The sequence below is a fragment of the Micrasema longulum genome, unplaced genomic scaffold (genome assembly GCF_059751315.1).
Source record: "Micrasema longulum isolate JH-2025_06_02 unplaced genomic scaffold, ASM5975131v1 h1tg000922l, whole genome shotgun sequence".
In the NCBI taxonomy this organism is placed as follows: Eukaryota; Metazoa; Arthropoda; class Insecta; order Trichoptera; family Brachycentridae; genus Micrasema; species Micrasema longulum.
In genome coordinates this window covers 14,633-38,323 of record NW_028278113.1, presented here as the reverse complement: position 1 = coordinate 38,323, position 23,691 = coordinate 14,633, and the positions used below count along the sequence as shown (strand labels likewise).

Below are 23,691 nucleotides of genomic sequence, written 5' to 3'. Positions count from 1 at the left end.
TGTTACGGCGCCGTAGTACTAAGTGGCAGATCTGAACTAGTAATAGTTCTACATTATCTCTGCATTGCATTTCGAGGTTATGTTAAGTGATATGAACTGCTAAATAAAAATTGTCAATTATAATTCTGAATATAGTGAAAACTAACGGTAACTAACATTTTTCTATTTATATTCAATATTTCTTAGTCTGTATTTTTTTCAATAAATTTATGTATTGTGTTTATTTTCAGCTCACAATGCAGGCCTTATTTAGAAGTCTAACCGTCCAAATACCCAAACTATCATTTAATTCTTTAATTATTTTGCCTAAAACTTCGCCGTCTTGTGTGAGCAATACATCGAAGAGATCATTTGGCGTCCTGAACACAGCTATGACCACAATATCAAGCACAATTTGTCGAAACGATGTTTTACTTCAACCTGTACTACCTCTCGTCATCCAGACCTGCGGTATGAAGGTAAGAGGACGCCTACGTCGAAGGTGTAGAGACTGTTTTTTGGTTACCAGAAAAGAGCGTCTGTATGTTATGTGTAAAGCGCACCCCCGGCATAATGCAATGCAAATGATAGAGAAACCCCACAATACGTGGATATTGACACATGCAACTCAGGGCAAAAAGAGGTGCTGGTAGATTTATAGTTTTATCATATGTATTATATAATAATTACTTTCCACTGATGTCAGTAGTAAGGTTGGATTTATTTCTCAAATTGTTAACTTAATATTCATTTAAAAAATTAAAACCTTTTAGTCGTTCTTGGTGTTTCTTTTCTTATGAAGTTTCCGAATTTCGAGTGGCACTGAAAACAATTCCTTGTTATTGTGCTGATAATAAATGTTATGGGGTATTATCAAACACTATTGTTTATATTAATATATTACAAATGAGATCAATTATATATAGAAGAAAATGTAGAAGTCTCATTTAAAGGGCTTATGACCTGTCATTGGTTGGTTTAAGTGACCACTTTACACATTGTAACATTCACCATTCTGCTTATGTTTGAACATCTATATTCCTGAAATTGTTCCATATGTCAATCTTTGTGAAATTAAAGAGATGAAACCTTTATTAATGTTGGTGAGATTCTGACTGAATTATTTTATCTACATATTAGGCAAAGCCTGAAAATAGTTTTCTATTTTCATACTTCTTCTTGGGACCATTTGGTTTATCAACAATATTTTGAGTTTGTCCAAATTTTTATAGACATGAACTGGATTCAACCGCCTTTGGAGTTATCAATATAAATATATTACAACAGTAGAATATAGAAGTCATTCATTTACTATTATTTATTTCTAGCTCTTTTAAACTATTGCTCTTAATTTTCATCAATTTTGAATCAACTAACCTATGGAATCTGTTGTGGCTGGGTGAACTAGAAATATGTATAATATTCAATTGTTCTGGACTGACATCTGAGTGTAAGACTGATCACCTTTCATTCATGTAACAGATGATCAAAATACACTGCAATTGGTTTATCAATGTAATGCCCTATGCACCACTCGATGCAGATAGGGGACTAATGATGACCTATGTTAATATACTTCTCACATTTCTGATTTAAATATTTTCTTTTTCTTTTCTACACTTAAATTTTATAATTTATCTTTCAACTAACACATTTGCTATTTTAATTTTCTGTCGGGTTGTAGTCTCGTGGAATTATCGAGGAATCTCGTGGGATCACATTTATAAGAGAGAAGACTTAAGGTATAATACTCGTGTCGTAGGAAAATTATATGCATTACATAATATATGTGTTAAGAATCTTGCATTTATACCCTGTCTGCGTAATTTATAGGAGTAAAAGAATTACAATAAGCCGAGTTGGGGTCCTGTGTAGTGTCGCAGACTCACGAATCAGAGGTGTGAAATTCTAATTCCACTCTACCACAATTTGATTCACATTTTCTTCCACAGTTATCAATGACTATTGAAAGCACCCCAAAAACTGGAGAACATCGGAACCTCTATATTTGTAATTAATGATGAATACAGAAACTGTTTTTCCCATAAGAAATAGCTGAAATTAATTTAATCTGTTTTTAACTCCTAAAAATGGTACACAAATTTTTAAAAAATGTTTAAACTTTGATTTTATTATACTAAATAGATATACTTAGTGGTAGAAGCGGAAGAGGAAGGTTAATGTTAAGAACGAAAAATGCTATATTGATAGTATAAGTTTCAATAAGGAAATTCAGTGCTACACACGGTAAAAATTAGAGCACTGAATTGTACGGCGAAATTTCTCTAAAATGTATGAAAAAATTAACTTTTTAAAATTATGTCACAAGTTCTAAATCAACCAATGATCGAGTGTTGTGATAGATTTCCGGTTTCTGGGAAGCTAACCCACCAATTAGAACAACTCACTGGAGAAAAAAAAACATAGTTTAATAGTCTATTAACCTCTGAACTTCCTCATTGTGAAACAATACAGCCAATATTAATTACAATTCTGATCATGGGGTTGCAGCCTCAGTGCCGGCGGTGGAAAAGACGACGAATACGAAAAATACCAACAAATATAGGGGAACAAAGTTGTGACCAAAATGTAATTATTATCAAATATTGCAAATATGGGGGTTGAGAAATATAAGGGTTCCACTGTATTTGAGTAAATTGTAAGAATGCAAATATTTATGAATAAAAAAGAACTTTCAATTAAATTATTCCTATTGACATAGAATAAAAATATTTTATTAATTGATTTTGCGACAAAGGACAAATTTTCTCAGAAAATAATTCACACAAGATTTTATCTTAACATTTTTTCAATTCACTGATTCAATAATAAAATAAAAACAAGTTTTCAAAAATACTGTCATTTATTAAAATCATTTGTAAGATTTGTATAAATAGTTATATTGGTCATTTATAGATAATAAAATTGCTGACTGAAATCAAAACATTTAAATCTTTATAAAAACGCATGAAACATTTAGAAACTATACCTTACAATAAGAATATTTCATTTAGCAGCTTCATCTATTTATGTATTTTTGTATGTTTACTGCGACATGAGCATTATATTTTAATTATCTATTATAATGTATACTTTAAAAAGAAACTCCAAGCAGATCCTTATTTTTACATAACTTAATAAAATTCGAATAACAGATCGATCTCGTCAATTAAAAAAAAACAATTAAAGCAACTAAAGGATGCTATAAATAATAAAATAATTTTGAATACATATATTAATCAAATTGAAATTGACATAATAACAATATGTAAATAAAACTATGTTATATTTATGTCATAAATAATACACCATTTACTTATGTATTTTATGGGAATGTCATTTAAAACTAGAAAATCAACAACAAAATATTATGCATTATACATTCATGGTCAAAACTTTTATTAAAATAATATATATTTGATATTTTTTATTACAAATTTGAATATAATTATTTTCAATCTTATTATATTTTATTGCATTTCAAAGTACTTAATCTTAATGCAAAAAATATTAATTATAATTATAAAAATACGTATATAGTTTTATTCTACTTTTATTTATAAATTTTTACCAGTGACCGGGTTTCATCGTGACCGACATCGTCAGACTTTATAAATAAAAGTGGAATAAAACTATATACGTATTTTTATTATTTATAATTAAAATACAGTTTCACCAAGAAATGTCAGTAGAAAAACTCAAAATATGCAAAGAATATACAAAGCTATCAAAAATAGCCACAATTTAATACATAATTTTTAATTTTATTTTATTTATTCGGAAAATTACATTATTAGATCTATCTATAAAAATATGACACTATTAATGAATACAGAAAACAATGATCAAATCATTTAAAAAAATGTAATTCTAAATTATGAGTCAATTATTGTTACTTTTGAAATGTCTTTAAAGTGCTCAGTCCTTTATAAAAATATATTGTACGTATGCATGTTTATCGTATGCATGTTTATCGGCTAAAAATAATCATCAGATAAATTATGCGTAAAATTATCATTATTATGATTATGTATGTGTAATTTATCAACCTAATATAAATTAATGGTACTTTTAAAATGAGATATTGCTGCTTTTTAAGCTGAAAAGTTAGATCTAAGAGATGTTACTGAATCAAAAGATTCCTAATAACATTTTAATATCACAAAATTTGGAATGTAAATAAAATTCTTCCGTATTATGCTAATGGAAAAATATGATGATCATATTACACAATTCACAATAATTTTCATAGGCACATATTGCTTGTAATACTTTTTTACAAGTTCAAATGGTAACTAATTATAACTATAAACATGTTTAATATACATATAATTTCTTACAATGAACACTCAAAGAACCGTTTACTTATTTGTAATGTTTTTTTTTACCAAACAATTCATGTTCCTGAAGAAAAACAAGATGCAAATAGTTAATGTACTGGTTTATTTATACTATAAATATTAAAACAATCAAAAAATGTAATTATGTGATGGAAACGAATAAGATTATTTTCTGAAGCTATGAATATAAATTAGGGTACATACATACTTAGATACTCTTAAATAAAATAGTTTTTTTTTATTGTCTCGCAATTTACCACTATTGAAAATTGATCACAACAAATAATGTTGTTAACAGATTCAATCAATTTCAGTAGGTAAAATCCTTAAATTAATCTTGTATGTTTATTCCTTCAAAATGATCTGTTACATAATTGTGAATTTTTTTTTTTATTGAATATGGTTAATTCTGCAATACTTCTTTATAATTAAATCTGCAGTCTTTATGTATTTCCATTGCTAGAATCGGTTTGTTCCGGTAAAAACTTGCTTACTGTTGGTTGAATTTGTCGCCAAATATCTGCCATCTGTGGAGTACATATTGAAATAAATTACAAATTTAACCTAATTGTTAACTGTCAAATTAATTATAAACACAAAATATGTATCAATTTTACAATATGCCAGATTTCTTTTATTTTTAATCAACACCATTGCTAAAAGTCCAATACAAAAAGAGTCGACTCACAATTTAAATCCTTTAAGGTATAAGTGGCAAATAAATCTTACTTTAAAATTGAAGTTTCAGTAACTTAATTTGAGTGAAGAGTGTTTCTTAATTAACTCCAGTGCAGTCAGTTTTTGTGTATCATACTTACAACTAAAAACATATTTACGACTACAAGAAAATGGCCCCAAAATTGAAATATTTAGGTAGTATTAACTGTAGTCAGAGCTCTTAGCAAAAGCTGTGTACTCTAAGAGAGACTACGTAGAATTGCAGGTAGAACCTGTAAGATATTATAATGTCGCAAACTTAATATCTACATCTCTTACAAGTATTTTCAAAGCTTTAGTAATATTGTAACTCTTCAAAACCGATATAATCAAAAGTCGGTACCTCAGTATGAGCTTGAAAGTTGACGGCCGCGAGAGCATTGAATACGGCCGCCAGATCTGTGAGGTGAAGGTGAACCAGCTGAGTCTCCAGCTGGGCACAGTGCAGGCTGTAGGCGTGACGAGACTCTAAAGATGATATAGCTGCCTCCTGTTCCAACATTCGCTGCTCCAAGTTATCCACAGATTCCGCCTATTTATAATGAAGTTAATAAATAATCATTTCCAAAACATTAAAAATATGTGTAAATACATAAATGAAGTTGCAAAGCGTAAGTTTTAATATTTTACTACATATTTTAAAAAATACTGCTAACCTTTTTAGTCCATTAAAAAATAATTGTAGAAGATAGTTCTACATTATCTCTGGTAGAAGAGATTGATTAGATTTTGACTCTGTCAGATTTCAAAATTTAGAACATGTCCTCGTTTTATACCATTTTTTCGCATAGATTTTACAGGCATCTACAAATACTGTATACAAGTCGCAAATAAGACAGTGGTGACACTTTTTAACCCTTATATTGGCAGAAATATATATATATTTTAAATACATATTTGATGGTTGAAAAGGCTTTAGAATCACAAGCAGAAATAATATTTATTTTAGTTTTAATCAAAGTTTTTATAAATTGTGATAATGCAGTCAAGAATAAAAAATATAGTTAACTAGTTCTAACCAAATACTGTTGTACTCGTGTTTTAGTTCATGAGAAAAAATAAGATCATATTATGTATCCTATAGGATATTTTGTCAAGAAAAGGGTTAAGGCTATGGATTCTCATGAAAATATGCACAAACATTCCATTTTTGACACAAGAATTCATTTATTTTCTTATTTTGAAACAGGCTTAACTTGAAAAAAAATACAAATTTAAACTAGCTCATTTTATATTTTAAAGAATTTTTACATCATTTTAAGGAACACTGGACCATTTTTGGATTTTATAAATGTTTATTAAAAATTCTTTAGAGTTGGACAAATTTCAAAAATATATTTCTAATTTTATTTTAAGTATGTCCAAATCATTGCAGACAAATACTGGATTTAACCCCATAGAGAATTTATCAACATTGAAACCAGGAAATAACAGTTTTTAAGCCCTTACTTCCGTATTTCATAACGCTACGAGGGTTATAAGTCTAATACAGACCCCTTAGCAGGTCATGCCTTCATTTCATAAGTCCACCAATATCCCATACAATTATCCCCCTCTAATCTTAGCAAAATTGTATTTCTCTCTCGTTTTGACTACATAGGAACAGTAACTCTTGTGTGTTACTCTGGTCTGGAAACATTTATACATACTCAAAACATCCACATAGATTGATTACTAACATCGTTTCCTCTGATGACTCCCTTTATCCTCCTTTTCTTGAGGGCCAGCATCTTATTAAGGGCCGTATGGTGGTCACTGACAACGCCTCTCTCCAGCCGCTCACACATATCCTGGTGTGCGCCCAGGACATCCAGGATCCCGCACAGAGCCGAGGTCACTCGCTCCTCGAATATGGCCGAGTGGCGCGCTGATCGGGTGGATAGAGAAGAAAACTCGCTAGAAATTATATTTCACTCTTAGAATGTTTTCTTTTGGAGGATTCTAATTGAGCCCACTGCAGGAGGTAAAGTGAACCAACTGACAAAATGGTAAAACTTTTGTATTCAAAGTTTTAACTCTATGAAATTTTTGCCGAACTGTTTATATATTGCAGGAGACTGCTGCGAGACATTTCACAGATTTTATATATTGTATTATTGAGTATGCTGTCCAGATGTTTATGTAAGAATTTTTATTTGTAGTATTCTTTAATAATATGCATGCTTCCACTTACTATTATGTTGTATCCCAACTCAACACAGGGCTCTTGGCCTCATAGAGTTAGGAATACGTTATTATATGTTTTTAATATGTATCTTTATATGAATAAGTAAATAAATAATTAAAAATATATATTTTGAATTATCGTTTTTGTTTATTTTATTTATTCAAACAAATACATATATATTACAAAAAAACCATAATAACGTATCCCAAACTCTATGAGGCAAAGAGCCCTGTGTTGAGTTGGGATACAACATAATGGAAAGTGAAAGCATGTGCATTATTAAATAATAGCAAAAATAAAAATTATTACATAAACATATATTTCAATAAACATCTGGACAACACACTTAATAGTATATAAATCTATGCAATATCTCGCAGCAGTCTCCTGCAATGGTCTCTTCCCTTAGACAAAATCCAAACTTGTACACTCTTTCTGAAAATGGCTTTCGTTTTGGAGAACTTTATATGTTCATCCAGGACATTGAACACTCTGGGGCCACAAAAGAGGAATTCCTCTAAGCAAAAGCCGTACCTGTTTTGGTATTAAATCATTCAAATTACAGGAAAACCTCGTACGAGCATTCTGCTGGGATCTACTCTTGTAACCGCATGACCAGAAATGTGTCACACTCTTTTAAAAAAATATATTTGGAAAACCTGTTAAAAAGGTTTCTAAATTATATTGATTACAGAAATGTCATATATGTAATGATTTTACTTCACCTTTAAAATGTCAGTAGGTTAACTTCACCAGCAATTGACTCAATTATTGTAATTATGATCTGTTATTGACAAAGAATAAGTATGTTAGTAGTTTTTCATTCCCGAATTCTTACCTAAAACATGTCATTTTTGTCATGAAATGTGCAAACATTCTTTTATGAATTTAATTCCGCATATTATATATTTTTTTATACAAAACTGTTTTTTTTTTTAATGAGCAAGTTCAGTGGTTTTTTTTTAATTATATTTAAATAGACTATGAAAATAAGCCAAAAAAAATCAATTTAATGTATTGTTTGAACGTCGCTGTGATTTTTTATAATTTTGAAATTGTTCCCCCCGTGACATCACGAGTTGTCATCGGTGAGTTGTGCTGCCATTTGAAAATAGAATCCCGTAGCTGTGAAAATACACTAAACGTTGAAAAAAATGGCTACTCGATAACCGCAAATCTATCACAACACAACAAAATTATTTAATTGATTGTTCACATGAACTTGGCGGCCTCTGTGGTGTAGTGGTCAAGACGCTTGACTCACGCACGGAAGGTTCCGGGTTCGATTCCTGGTGAGAACACAAAAATTAAAATGTGATTTTTCTCAAGCCTGGGTGTTCTGTGATGTAATTCACCACTGTAATTGGGCCTCCTGGCCTGTTGTGGTGCAAATATAAAATAAAATAAACTTGTGACATTTTAAAGTTGCTCATTTTTATTCATTTTTTCTTTACATTTTTGAGAAACTTCACTGAACAATTAAATGTTCTAACTTTTACCGCGTGTAATAAAACATTTTTTATATCCAATTTCACATAGCATTGAACTTCTTCATTACATGTAGAGATGGCGGATATTGAAAACAAATTTATCATTTTGAAGGTTAATAAAAAATATATGAACAATCCATTCAAATCTTTAACAAATCATGTCTTGGGTGAGCTTGACTGAACATTTTCAAATAAAATATTCTAGTGTGATGACTAATACATACCAAATTTGTATGATTACTCGGTTCACTGACAGGCACTAAGACATAAACATAGGCTTAATAAACATTCAAACACACTATATAAGTTTTATAATCTTCTTCAGCATTATGGTAATTTTTTAAAAGTTTTTTTATGTTAACACTACCAATGGATAATATTTTTTTTCTAAGGTTCATTATTATTACTTACTTGGCAATGTTGCTAAAACCTCGCTTAATTCTCTGCCACACCATGTTTCCTCCCGTGGCCCACTCGGAGTGAGGCAAGGGCTCATTTCCCAGCGCGGACAACTGGGCACCGAGGTCCTTCATATCTGCAGCGTATGCTTCATCTCTCGCAGCACCTGGTATTCAATTTTTATTTTAAGTATTTCCTGACAAGTTCTGGTATCAGTTTTTCGGACTTAGAAATAAAAAAATATTATCGATGAAGAGGACGCGCGGTCTGACTTTCCTTCATACAAACATATTCCTGTATTTTCTCCCTAAATAGGGAAATATCACATACTATGAATACCGATAAACATATATGAAATGAATTAAGAATAATCAATTGTATTTTCAAAACCAATATGGATACTGTGAAGAAATGTTATCATACATAAATTTTTAAAATATTTTTTTTTTAAATACGTCACTAGAAAAACGCGAGATAGTTGTGACATCAAGATTCGTAACAATGTTCTAAACAAATTTGAATGATCAGGAACAAATAAACATGAATCGTGACGCATTAGGGGTGTGGCCCTTTTTGTGGGAATTGAAAATTAGAAATCCAAAAACATTTTTTATGATACTAGTAAAGACCCAAAAAATTTTTTTTACTGCACAGTATTTTTCACGGACCTTTATTATTTTTATAATGAAAAAAAAAAAGTGATATTTCCCTATTATGGCACTATAGTGATGATTTTTTTACACACTACAGATATCTACCATTGACGTGTACCTTTATAGGAACTAGGACGATCCAAAAAAACTATAAAAGCGCCTAGTCTTATCTGCCGCCTTCGGACGTATGGTAAACAAATATTATAACTATTTTTGCAAGCAAAACATACTGACAGAAAATTTCCTTCTGATGCTGTCTTAAAAAAAAATCAGTTTAGTTTTGAGATGCGGAAAACAGAAATACGAGACCTCGATTTTGTCAATTTTGGGTACGCATAATCAGTCGGAAGTGCAATCGTCTTTTTCGCACAGTATTTGAGGAGGCATTTGCAAAAGAGTGACAGAAAAACTATATTCAAATACCTATTCATCAAGCCGCTCTTATCACCGCATATCCTCTTAAGAAGATAATATGCTGTTGCTGAAGTGAGAATTTCAAATAAAAATCACAATCCAATTCTCTGTTCTGGTATCTTTTTCAACATTCAACTTATATTAATGATTTTTTAGCAATTTTAACACCCAAGTGAAAAGAATATTAATGTTTAATAGTAGTCAATTCTTACTTATTTCCTGAAATATGATGTATATCACTTACCCAAGTCAAATATTTGTTTCAGCTTCGATACTCCGAGACAGATGACCCTAATTTGCTCTCTGCTTGATGAAAATTCTGTACTCGTCTCAGAAGGCACAAGTTCCTTTTGAAAATAAAAACAAAATCACCATTTAATATTAGTGAAGTGAATTCAATTTGATCCAATTCATATGATTTCCTACCATATAAAATTGAATTACTTATAGAATTTTTTGTAGTTCTATTTTTAGGAATGGTAAAAAAAGGAAGTAGATACTAAATTAAAAGTTTATGAGTATAGGGTTTTCCGATAGAGGGGCTCAAACTTTGACAGTGTATAACGGCCATGTTGGTAAAGTTACAGCAGAGCTATAAATTGGGAAATTTTAATAAATTATGCTGGACAAATAATCATGGAAGTTACAGTGTTGAGCAACGCGTACAATCCATTTAACTTTACTATCAAAATGAGTGCTCAGTTCGAGGTATGTAACGGACGGAAAAATCAACTTCAGTGACAAGGCTCATTTTTGGATGAATGGCTATGTAAACAGGCAAAATTGTCACATTTGTCAAATTAACATGAGATCCATCCAAAAAAAGTGACTTTGGTCCAACGGAGTCATTAGCCCGTACTTTTACCAAAATAAACAGGCACCGCCATAACTGTCAATGGCGAGAAGTATAGATCGGTAACCACCAATTTTTGGTAGACTGTATTGGAAGATATGGATCTCAACATGTTTGGTTTCAACAACAGGGTAATACATACCAAACCCCCGGCTACAATGATTTTTCTGCATGACAAATTCGATGGCATGGTTATGTTGCGTTTCGGTAATATCAACTGGCCACCGAGATCATGTGATTTAAGGCCATTAGATTTTTTCTTGTGAGGCTACGTTAAATCACTTATCTATGCAAATAAGCTGCAGACGTTTGATGTCTTAAAAGACAATATAAATAATGTCATCAATGATTTCAAGCCTGATTTATGTAGTCAAGTTATTGAAAATTGGACCTCTCAGACACGCACCGTCCAGCGAAACTGTGGCTGATATCATATTTCACTCATAATGTAATCAAATACTCTTTAAAATAAAATAAAAATTTGATATCTCATACGCAACTTGTTTTATTAAAATTTACAGTTCGAGCGCCCTTCACCTTGAAACCTTTAACATGGATTTTACTCCATCAAAAGAGGTGGCTTGGTGGGTTTATAACGTAAAATCTTTTATAAATAAGAATAATGTATAATAAATGTAAATGAATTAATTATACAAATTGATAATGTAGAAAATATTATTGCAATCAATATTATTAACTTTGTTAATATAAATAATTTTATATCACATAAACCCAATATCAAATATATTTATGCTGGAACATTAATATTCTTCTCTCTCTTTTTTTGTAATGTTGTTTTGTAATTTTATTCAATCAAATGAATTAAATACATATTTTAATGATTTATTTTTATCTGGCGTTGTAATTTCTAACGAGTTGAAAATAGATTCAAAATGAAATATTTGGTTAGGTTGATATTTAAATTGCAATAATAAGTTGTACATTTATTTTTAATATTATGTATCTTTTTTGGGTGATACCGTGTATGTTGGATCAAATCCAACATACACGGTATCACCCAAAAAAGATACATAATATTGATAACAGTGACCGTGAAAACCTTCACACCTATTTTACATTTATTTTGTTCCAACTTAATATAGGACAACTTTCTTGTGGAGTTGGAACATATATTTTTTTGAAAGAGAAACAATTGTCAAATAAATAAATAAATCATTAACCCTTTATAGCATCATGTGACAGTTCTGTTACAAACCATTTCAGTGCTTACAAAATCCAAAATAAATGCCAAAGTTCATTTTAAATTAATGTTACACCGTAGGATGATGTTGGTGGCTAGAAAATTCATTTTGGATTCACTCGCCGTGAAACTAACAGGACGCATGTTTGAAATATTAAAAAAAAGTCTGAAAAAATATTTATATGCTCTATTTAGTGCATACTTTAAGCACTTAAAAAAATTGTTTAAAATTGTAAGGAAGTTAAGTGTTTTTTTTATTTGTTAATAGACTTTTGCTGAGGAAAAAAACTTTTTATTTTTATGTATCGTACTATCAGCGCTATGATTTTTTAAAGTTTTGTATTTCTGAAATAACTCTGCGGTGTAACGTCTCAAGTTCTATTTCACTTCTTCTCGGTCAGTTTTACCGATTAGTCCGTTGACAGTAAGTAAACTGGAAATCCTTAACTTTTTTTTCATTGGTTGATTCATATGAACTAGTGACGTCGTTCAAAGAAGTTTAATTTTTATTAAAAAAGTTTTTTTGTACATTTTAAGAAACTTTGCCATCATTTTTTTGTATCCTTTTCCCCTAAGGATGAAGTTCCTCATTCAAATGAAAAGTTTAAATGTTTAAGTATTTTCTCTGAACATATTGAAAACATGAATAATATAAGATATTTTATAATTCATACTACTTAGAATTTGTACTGTAAGCATAAAACGAACATAATTTGTATGGTAAACAGCATATTGTTAAGAATCTATATTTAAATTAACAACTGCGAATCATTAAAACTTTACTTACTAAAAACACCTCAATAAATATTATTCCAAGCAGACTGCAAATGTAAAATTTATGTCAAATTAGAAAAGCAGTGAGAACATGACTACATTACTTTCAAATAAATACTACTTTTTTGTTTAAGGTAGACCAATCTCAAGATTTGTTTAAGGTAGACCAATCTCAAGAATAGGGAGATATCACATACTAGGAACACCGATAAAAATATATGAAATGGATTTAGAAAAATTAATTGTTAACATATTACAACAGAGATGAAGAACATTTTAGAGAAGGTTATATAGAAGTCTAGGCATCTACAAAGCGTATGACCTGTCATTGGCTGGTTTAAGTGGCCACTTTACACACTGTGATTCAGTCAGATGAATCTCTTCACAACAATAAAGGTTTCAGCTCTTTAACTTCACTAAAATTAACTAATCAAAGTTTTAAGTGGTTTCAAGAGTTTTAAGTGGTTACCTCTCCACATGAGCAAATGCTGAGAAGTTCCTGATTGGCCCACATTAGTATATCCCTCCTGATCCCAACAGTTTAGATAAATTTAAAGAAATTTAATTGCAGAAAAATCCACTTTTGAAATATAAACCTATTACATATTACAAGCAATAAAGCAACTTCTATATAAAAAAAAAAATACTTTCACATCAATTGTTGTGTAAAAATTCAAAAGAAATATGAAACAAAATTCTAAAACATACCTACATCAATAAAACGAGAAAGGACTTTCAAGAAACTAAAATTATATTCTGATAATTTTAAGCAAGTAAAATAATAGAAAACAGTACCTTAGCTCTGGAAGCCAGCTCGCTCGTGGTGAACTCATCGGGTGCTCGCCGGAACAGTTCTCTGATCTTGTGCTGGACATCATGACCCTGGTCCCTTAGGAAGTAGGAGACCAGAGCATCCCGAGAGACCACAGGGTGCCGAGCTATCAGGGACATCCACCTCAACAGACCTTTTCTCCTGGCTTCGAGAAAGTGGGCGTCTTCGGAGACTATTATCTTCTTAGGAGGTAGGCGAGGAATCAATCTAGAATATTTATCACAATTTTAAAATCGCAAAAATGGTATCTCTGTTAAGAAGATTAAATCATAAAATAGAAAACTTTTTTCTGCATCCGGGTAAAAAAAAGAATGTGGTTCGGTGAAATAAAACCAGAATTGTAAACGAGTGTTATAGTTACTTTCAGGTAAAAACCCTGAAATGAGAAATCAAATGAAGATCAGTCTGACTCATGATGTAGTGGTTAGTGTGTTGTGATTAGATAACAAAAGTATTAGGCTTATATTCCCTGCGATTGATCTACCAATCCAGTGTTACGTAGGGATAAGGGAATTATGGTTATAAATAAAATTATGTATATTCATTATTGTCAATATATAATAAACAGGTCGAGAGTATCATGTTGAAAATATATAGTTTACATGAGAGCTGATTAAATTAAAGACATCGCTAGCCCAAAGCAACAGTGAGATATCTCTGAAGAACATATTCTGAGATAATTGGACCTTGAAGTGTCCAAAGGGTCAGACCGAATTAAATTATTTGAAGAAGATTATGAATGCTATACTTTCACATATTTTAACTAACTAACTTCAATATATTGAACAATAATTTGTTTGACTTTGTTAGGAATGAAGTAATAAAGGAACGGACGCAGCAAACGGTGACAACTGTCATCAAGTGGAGGCGATACAGTTGGCTTGGCCATGTACTGCGGATGCCTCCTGAGAGCCTTAACCACGCTTGCCTACTTTACAAGGCATCAGGTTCTCGACGTCCGGGACGTCCACTGCTGACTATTTGTCGGCAGTTTGTGTCAGAACAACGGGACACGAACCCGACTTGGGAGGATGCACAGGAGCTGGCAGCTGACATAGATGCTTGGAGGATCTTTGTGGACACCATATGCTCCAACTAGAGAGCGGACATGGAATAATAATAATAATAAAACTTCAATATTTTATTATTTGAAAACATTCATATATTTAATTTAATAACATAGCTGCATGTGTATCTCAAAATCGGAAATATCGAGCGTATCTCACGGCTGCTTCGGGCTAGCGACATGTAAAATTACATTTGTTATTATTTATATTTTCGGAGTGATAACAGTTTACTAGTAACACTTAAATAGACACAAATCAAATCAATTATAACTGGACCGCTTGTCCACAGCGGGCGAGTTACAGATGTTAGATTTTTAAAATTAATTATTCTCTAGAAACTTTGCGTAAATTGCATGGCATTAAAAAATTATGTTATAAATTAATAAAATAAATAAAATAAATACATAAGCAATACAATAATAACAATAAAAATGAAAAGAATCAACACTTTTAAACAACAACTGAGTCCATTGCAAGTGAAGCAAACCAACTGACAAAATGTTTAAACTTTTGTATTAAAAATTTTAACTTTGAAATTTTTGCCTATTATTTTTTCCATACTGTTTTGATATTTTTTATTAACATGTATGTTTTGAACCTGATTACAGAGATGTAATATAAGCAACGAGTTTACTTCACAGTTAAAATATCAGTTGGTTCACTTCACTTGCAATGGACTCAACTTTAATTGTATGTCCTGAAATGTTTATGTTTTTCCATCATATATCTTGGTCTACATTTATGTCATAGAATTAAGAATGGTCCAGAAGGAGCGTAGAATCATATTTGAATACATCGGACTATGTCCAATAATTCCCCCACTATGTCTCACTTTCGCCGCACGCATTCGTGATGCCGTCGGGTAATATTGCACGATGGGAAAAAATATAATTATAACACAAATATGCAAAAGGAAATATTGATTGACACAACAGAGCAGATAAGTAAAGGGTCATTTAATAAGAGTAATTGAATTAATGAACTTTAAACTTAAAATATAAAACAATTTTTATTTTACATAAAACTGATATTTTTATATCATGTTAAATAATATTTGATGTTTAAAAGATAATGTCAGTCAAATGTCCACGATAGAGTTGTTTAATCCGAGATCCAATTTTCATTAGTTCTCTCATTAGATGAGCAAAGTAAGGTAAAAAAATTTACTACCCTGGCAACACTAACGTTCATTTTGTTTCTTCGACAATCTGAAAGATGGAAAAATAATTAGATTTTTAAGTAATGCATTTGTTACATACACATTCATTTGCTAATTACACATGAAATGTGATTGCATCCTTTTTCTTTAAGATCCTAGCAGTATTTCTACACTTTAAAAGGACACAACACGGCATAGTTGAATTCAAATCAGGAGTTGCGTACTGAGTGACATCTACAAATAAACTAATGGGTCAAAACGTAAATCTACTTATTTATGAGTAGTTTACTCGCCTTTTGTTTAATGTGCGTATGCGGTTTCTGGACTATTCTTAATTCTATGATTTATGTACGAATATTACATTTTCAAAATTACCGCAATGAAAAGTACAGAAAATGCCTTCACCTGTAAGGAAACCTGGCTAACAGAAGCTCATGTAAGGCCACAAAGTCATTGTATCTTCTTCTGACAGTTGTTTTAAATCTCTGGGAAGTTACTAAATACTCAGAATGCTTTAAAATTATTCCAATTCTTTCAGGAACAAGGTCAATTGATATTGTGTCTAGCTGTTTCATTTCTGCGTATGTCAGATTTAGTTTAGTTGGGTCAGAGTTGGATTGATTTTTGACCATTTCCCTGATAACTGACATGTTGGAAATCGAAGGTATTGGCAGTTCTGAAACAAATAACTAATTATAATATCCAAAAAACTAAACAAAAGATACGTGCGAATTTCAGTGAGAACCTCAGAGTAATAATGCGTACCTAGAGAGAAGCCCTAACACCATGTTTCATAGAACGCAAGGGATATTAGTCTGGTGGCCATTTTGTTTTATTTGACAACATAAACATAACGGTTTGATCGGATGCTTTTGTAGTTGTGCTTGGCTTTGTTTGTAAATAACTTGGATATTTACATTATAATAAATAAAAATCGACTATGGTGAATTACAGTATGTTTGGTTGCAGCAGTAGGAGTGTCAAAGGTATTAAAGGAGTCAGTTTTCACAGGTAATTGATTCCGAATATTTTCCCATGATTTACATTTATTTTTGGCATTTATTGTTCCCACACGTGTATTATGTTGCTTAAAATCTTTCCTTATATCAACATATTTACTTCTGATACTATTTTTCCTCAATTTAGGGGATAAATTTGTGAATTAAAGTATGTTTACTGTTGATAATGACAGTTGATTATGGGCAATATGTCAGGGCGGCACTAGGCATCAATATAAAGTTTGAGTTTTTATCGAGTAGAGGTCGATTAAAATTTTGCTTGAATTTTCGAACCTTGAAATCGCATCTTAAATGACGTGTCCAAATTTTAGGCCGCTACGACTCGCCATTTCGGAGATGTGACGGACAAACAAACAAACTCAATACAGGACTTTCTTCAATGAAGTTGGGATTTATGTATTAATAAATATAACATAAATACGGTACGGCCCATTGTTTTGCTGTGAACTGTAGCTAACTTAATACCTAATAGTCATAGAATGTACGCATTATTACTCTAGGTACGCATTATTACTCTAAGGTGAGAACACATTTCTATAATTCATATTTTTGTTGATATGTATCAAAGTCCTATTATTTATAATTCAAGTAAATGTGTAGAGCCATCTCAAGGGCACTGTACATTAAATATCCTAACACGTATTGCAGCTACAAAGCGTATGGTCAAGGGATTATAGTTCCCTGTTTAAAGTATCGTTTACGAGTGGATAATACAATATTGTTCTGTCCCAGGACCCGGCCCATTTTCAACACGAAAACAGCAATTCCTAGGACAGGACATTGTTCCGAGACTGGTCTGGTTAAAAAATTTCTGCCCTACAAGATTACATATATTATTTTATTTTATTACAAGCCTTCAAAATGGAATGTCAAGTAGACGAAAGTGAACATTTTCGACACATTCTTTTGTTTGCGTTCAATAGGGAATTAAGTGGCCAAAGCTGCTCGCGATATTACCGATCATACCCTGATGATGGACACTGTAATGCAATCCGAAATGTCAGAAAAGAGTGCGGATGACTTGAGGCATAATAGCCCAGAAAAACTGATTGTGCATCTGAATAGCCGTGAAAATATAAGATATTTATCATTTTAAAATATTTAAGGGTACTTACTTACCTGTGATTATGATGTTTATAAACTTTGATTTATTGGTATTTATCAAAATAAAGCTAAATAAATATGTAGCGGTGTTTGTTTAACACAAATTCATGATCACAGTGTGTAGATTATAAATGTGGGCGGTGTAGTGTTTTGTTACCCTACTAAATAAAGGTTATCTAAATTACATATAATTACATGAATTAATCATTACGTTTTCAGCACCAAACAATTTGAAGAAAAAATAAATTAATGCATCATAATATAAAACCCTTTTTATGTGTAAAATAATATGTTATTTTTAATATTCATGTTACTTTACCATTTCCCTATCCACATCCAGTGGTGAAGATGGCACTACATTTGTAATTATTGGCGATTGCTTAGTAAATCTGGATTTTTTTAAAACAAGAAATATAAAGTGTACAGGCTTATATTTCAGATGTCGGTCCAGGGACAAAATATTGCAGATTGCAGCAAATCACCTTTAAAACAAATGTATCATGTCCATCCCCCCGGGAATCAAACCTGAGACCTCAAGCATGGTAGGCAAACACGCCAATCACTATAATAAGAGGCGGACCTATCTGTACTGTATTTTATTTTTCGGGATTTTTATCTGGGAGTAGCCATTAACCCGAATACACATTTTTTTACATAAATAATATTATTACACTGCGCTCAAAGGTGACATCATATTTTAACCTGTTTTAATTTGCTTAACATGATATGAACAACAAGGAAAACCACATAAAAATTAACATATTTACATTTTTAATATGGAAACTTCACTGGTCCATTAGAATTAAGTCCAATTGTGTAAAATATTAAACTTTGTAACTGTACTGTATGTTTCCTGAATAAAAGAAAATAAAAAATAAAAATAAATAAATAAAAAATAGAGAATACAGTAACATCATTTTTTTTTATTTGATATATTCAAAAATACTACAAAGAATCTTCGAATTTACATTTAGTAATTAAATTAAATTTTAATTTATTTGTAATATCAAAATTAGATAAAAATTTTAATTTTCTAATTACCTGCATCACTAGGTAATCATGTATCGAGGCGATTTAAAAAAAAAAAAAAGTTAGTGAATATTTAACACACATATATAAAATCTTACACTACCTGCTCCGATAGGTCTACAATCCATTTTTTTTTTAAAGTTATGGTAAACATAATCAAAATTTATGAAAAAGGAAAGCATTCCCTAAAAAAACATGCCATTTCAAATGCTAAATTATTTGGAATTTCTGACAATCAACCAAAATATATAAAATAAAATAATTTCGTAGTGAAATCTTGAAAATGTGTCAATTTTTTTAGACACACAATGTTAGCTCCTGTATTAGCCAAGTAATTTACATCTCTAAAGAGTCTAGGTAGGAGTGACTGGAAAATTTAAGAAAAATGTGTAGCCATGACATCAAACCATAGAGCGCGAAAGTGATTTGATGGATTAAATAATAATACATACATACATAGAAGGAAATATGAACCAATGACATGTCATAAGAGTCATAAATTTCTGAACTTCCACAATTCCTTCTCTGAAATGCACTTCATCTCTTTTGCAATTTAATAATTAATTTTCCTATTTAAGACCCCGCTGTTATTCCAAGGCAAAATATATATATTTTTATAATAATAATCAAGGTGAAAAGTATGAAGATAGTTTATTAAATATTTATTTAATTATTTCTGTCCGTACCTTGACCAGCGAAGTTGTCTAATAATTTTCCGGAAGGGTCTTTTCCTTGTTGAGCCCAGGCAATGAGCGCCAGGCATTTGTACATGGAGGTTCTGGTGACAGGTCCTCTACCAGGTCCTGACAACTCCCAAATCCTCTCCAAGTACGAGGATTCAAGGCCAGTAAGGCGCAGAAGAGTCTGGAACACATCTCGGGAAACCGGAGTACCAGATGGGGAACAAATGTCAAATATGTCGCGATAGTATGAAGGAACAGAACCTAAAAGTATTGTTATTTATTAAAAAAAATATTTTAGATTATTTTAAACAAACAAACAGATAGGAAAGAATGCCACATCACTCTATCTTTGCATACAGACCTCGCTTTCTCTACATTCATACATCTTATGTACGCACAATGATTGTTCCGACTTTTAACATGTTCCACTTCAAGTATTTGTTGAAGTTGGTCTTGTCATGCCCTTTCGGTCTTCCTCATATTCTGCAAAAGTCAACATTCGCATCGTACATCCTTTTAGCTGTTTTTTTGCTGTCTATTTCCTCTACATCTACTATCCAAACCAAAGCAGCACTCTTTTTTTGATTTCATAAATAATTCAAATTTAAATTTATTTATTTTACAAAAATAACATAAAATATTTAAGCCGTTATATTGGGGCATCAAATCAGGAACCCTTGAGCAATGCTTTGACATTATTAAGGTATAATACTCTCCAATAGCAAGAGTCTCCATAGCCTCTTAAACATAGTTTCACTGATGTAAAAGATGTCGATCTCCAAAGTGATAATGTTCAGCTGCCTGACTGCTCTTCCAACCGGCATAACCAGAGGCTGGTTGGTTCTGGAAGCCGGGAGGTAAAACAGCAAGTAAAAATGCTCGTCTCAGCCTTACATAATGAATGGATCTTGACATTTATGCACCTATTATACATAATTTTACCGCACAGTCGTGTGAGAGATCGCACTTCAACAGCATTTAGCAGACTTTCATCTTTGTTTTTCTAATTCCTAGCTCAAAGTATATACTATTGATTAAAACAATTTGGAATAATGTTTCCTCTTTAGGATGTCCCGTGCCGAAAAAAACATTTTATGCTTCTATTAATTTTTCATATCCGCACACACCATTCCACAAGACATCACCTATCACTATTTTCACCCACTTTTCTATTTTAAATGGGACTATTTTTTTTTTAATCACCTCACATGCGCTGTACAAAAATAAACATACCAACTCGTCTTACAGCTGGAGTGGGCGTGGGCAGTTGGGATTCTGGTGTTCAATTAATTGTAATATTTAGTATCATAAGTTTTAAGTTTAAATATCTATTTTTCATATTACAACAGAGATGGGGAACATTTTAGAGAAGGAAATATGAACCATTTTCGGGGGTTGAAAACAGATCAAATGAATATCAGTTATTTCGTATGGGAAAAATTGTTTCGAGATTTCTGTACCTTAGAGGATAAAACACGGGAGTCCACTTGCCGTTCCGATGTTAAAAATGCAGAAATTATTGCAATAAGCTATTTTATATGTGAATAACCATTTTGTCGTATGAATTAATGATTTTTTAAGATGAAATAAAAATCTGAAGTTCACTTTGTTTTAAAGCAAAAAACATCAGTAGTCCCAGATACGCTATTTCAATATGTACTATTATTATCAAAATAATCATTATTTTACATTAAAAGTTATTGAATATATGTATATTCAAATTATCTCATTTGGTTCAAAGGGTATGTTTTGGAAATCGCACAATCACAAAATCTTGTTTCCTGGACATTTAGTTCAATGTGACTCTCGCGGTTTATCCTTTTTTTAGTTTCACAGTTGGCCGTCTAACCAACTGCGCCACAGAGCCTACCTAAAGCCTGCCTTTAAGGTATAGATTTGTCATAATGCCGTATTCAATTAGGCCCCCAGGAACAGATTAATGACCAATATAGAGGTTCCACAGGAGTAAATTTAAAAGTATGGTTCATTTTCAATGTAGGTAGAACAAATACATGCTTATGTCTTAATTTAAAAGTTTATTATTATTTACTTATTGATAAAAAAATTATTACTGTTCACATGTCTCAGTTAATAATTTTACTAAAATATAATATACTGGAGTACAAATAACAAACAGTGCCATTTGGCATTTAAAGAGTAAGCAACAAGTGGTTTGAAGAATAAAATTGTTACACAAAATTCATCACACATCAATTAATTTTGTTTGCAAACAAGTTCAAATGCAAATTAAAAATATACTAACCTACTGTCATGTCAGTACTCATTATTGTGTTGTGAAAGTTTCTTAGCAAAGACGAATGATTGGACAGTTTAAACAAGAGTTATGTCAGAAGCAACGTCATGCATTGTGTTGGCGATTCGTAGATCGAAGTTGTCATCCACTTCCAGACTATCTCTTGAGTGTATCTCAACAAATCCACAACTTAAAAAGACAAAGATGTATAAAATAACATTTTTCAAAAACCATTAAACACATTATTCACTAAACAAAACAAAGAATATTGAAAATAAAAATTGAAAACACTCCCGGCCACTTCGCGCTCGACTACGTGAGTGAGAACGGATGACGCGATGACATTTTCAATAGAATACAAGTGTGAATTACCTATTTTACGTCACTAGCCTCAATCTTGTACTTCGTTTTTCATTAAATGTTTATTTTTTTAAATTTAGTTTTTTTATATCCTGTAAATAGTATGGTTCAATTAAATTAATTTATCTCTTGAAACTACCTGTCACATAACATGACATTTTGAAAAAGAAATTAAATGCCAAAAAAATACAGCTGTCATTAATTAAAAAAACCACGTAGAAGAAACCTTTTTTACTATAATTAAGTACCTAAATAATTTCAAAAATAAAAATAGTTTCTCGCAGAATTCATTAATAATTTAATAATCACATTTGAGCCTTTGCGCGCATATATTTAATGCAGAATTTTTCCCTGTAAGGTAATTTTCAAATGATATCGGCGCCGGAAAGGAAAAAGTTACAAAGTGGCATATTTTATTAGCAACTTGTCGGCCTCGTGGTGTAATGGTCAGCGCGTTTATCTACCATGCAAGGTGTCTCGGGTTCGATTCCCGACATGGTTGATATGAATATGAAATATACATATATTTAAAAGGGTGTTCTCACACTAAAATATTACAAAGTCCCTGGATTGGTACCTGATCATCTTACCTTCATGTAACAAAAATGATAAAGATATGCTGCTATTAGTTTACAATTGCAGTGCCCTATGCCCCACTAGGTGCGAAAAAGGGAATGATGATGATGACTTTACAGAAGAGCCAATTCAAGTTTTTTTTTTGTTATTAATTAAGAATTTAAAAGTTGTATTTAAATTATGTAGGAATCAAGCCAAAATAATACGTATGTATGAAATTATTTCATTTAAAAAAAAAACATTTTGTGAAATTACTACACGTCGCTTGGTAGCTTTTTTCCAGCGTCCATATATACGAATAAAAAATAAATTCTTGTTTTTCAAACCTTTTATCCTGAAAATGGCCACTCATCAGCAAAGAAACTTGTGCAAAATAAAACATTCCATTTTCCAACAATTCTCCGTCCCAATCTTGACGCCTTGGCCTTTTAGATGGATCAAAATTTAATGCTATTATTCTGTTGGAGTCAATTTCACGCCATCTGAGTTTAAAACTTCTGAAAAGTGTAGGTATATTATTTCAAACAAACATAATCAGCAGATTTCCACGAAATTTAGTACGCAGGTACTGTTTTGTTACTTACCTACCTATTTATTTTTTTTGCTGCTAGGTAATACATA

The 23,691-nt window shown here is 31.2% G+C and overlaps 1 protein-coding gene and 1 long non-coding RNA gene across 3 annotated transcripts; one reads left to right on the top strand and one right to left on the bottom strand.

Annotated features, from left to right (window-relative positions):
* The first annotated feature begins 55 nt into the window (after positions 1–55).
* Positions 56–757, top strand: LOC148278156 (uncharacterized). The gene is made up of 2 exons (XR_015823264.1): positions 56–147; positions 231–757. It is a non-coding gene; the product is annotated as an uncharacterized LOC148278156 (long non-coding RNA).
* Positions 758–2,892: 2,135 nt separating this feature from the next.
* On the bottom strand, positions 2,893–22,456 carry LOC148278155 (sorting nexin-8-like). 2 transcript variants are annotated; one of them, XM_088231821.1, is made up of 9 exons: positions 22,144–22,456; positions 19,884–20,141; positions 16,451–16,721; positions 13,783–14,026; positions 10,404–10,506; positions 9,105–9,258; positions 6,716–6,932; positions 5,380–5,568; positions 2,893–4,846 (listed from the first exon to the last, which is right to left on the bottom strand). In XM_088231821.1, exons 1-9 carry the CDS (start codon positions 22,163–22,165, stop codon positions 4,763–4,765), a joined length of 1,542 nt encoding a protein of 513 aa, XP_088087947.1. In that variant the 5' UTR covers positions 22,166–22,456; the 3' UTR covers positions 2,893–4,762. The 2 variants fall into 2 exon arrangements, 1 of the variants encoding a protein (XP_088087947.1); XR_015823263.1 differs by lacking the exons at positions 2,893–4,846; positions 5,380–5,568; positions 6,716–6,932; positions 9,105–9,258; positions 10,404–10,506 and adding an exon at positions 11,792–11,976 and having other exon boundaries at positions 13,109–14,026.
* Between the last annotated feature and the right edge of the window lie 1,235 nt (positions 22,457–23,691).

What these genes read in the sequence shown, in the direction of transcription:
- LOC148278155 (XM_088231821.1), bottom strand. Translation starts at nt 22,165, where the DNA reads ATGAGTACTGACATGACAGTAG. An exon ending in AGCTGGCTTCCAGAGCTAAG is followed by an intron (nt 10,507 to 13,782) that starts GTACTGTTTTCT and finishes TATTTTCAAAAG; the next exon opens with GAACTTGTGCCTTCTGAGAC. An exon ending in GAGTCATCAGAGGAAACGAT is followed by an intron (nt 5,569 to 6,715) that starts GTTAGTAATCAA and finishes CATTATAAATAG; the next exon opens with GCGGAATCTGTGGATAACTT.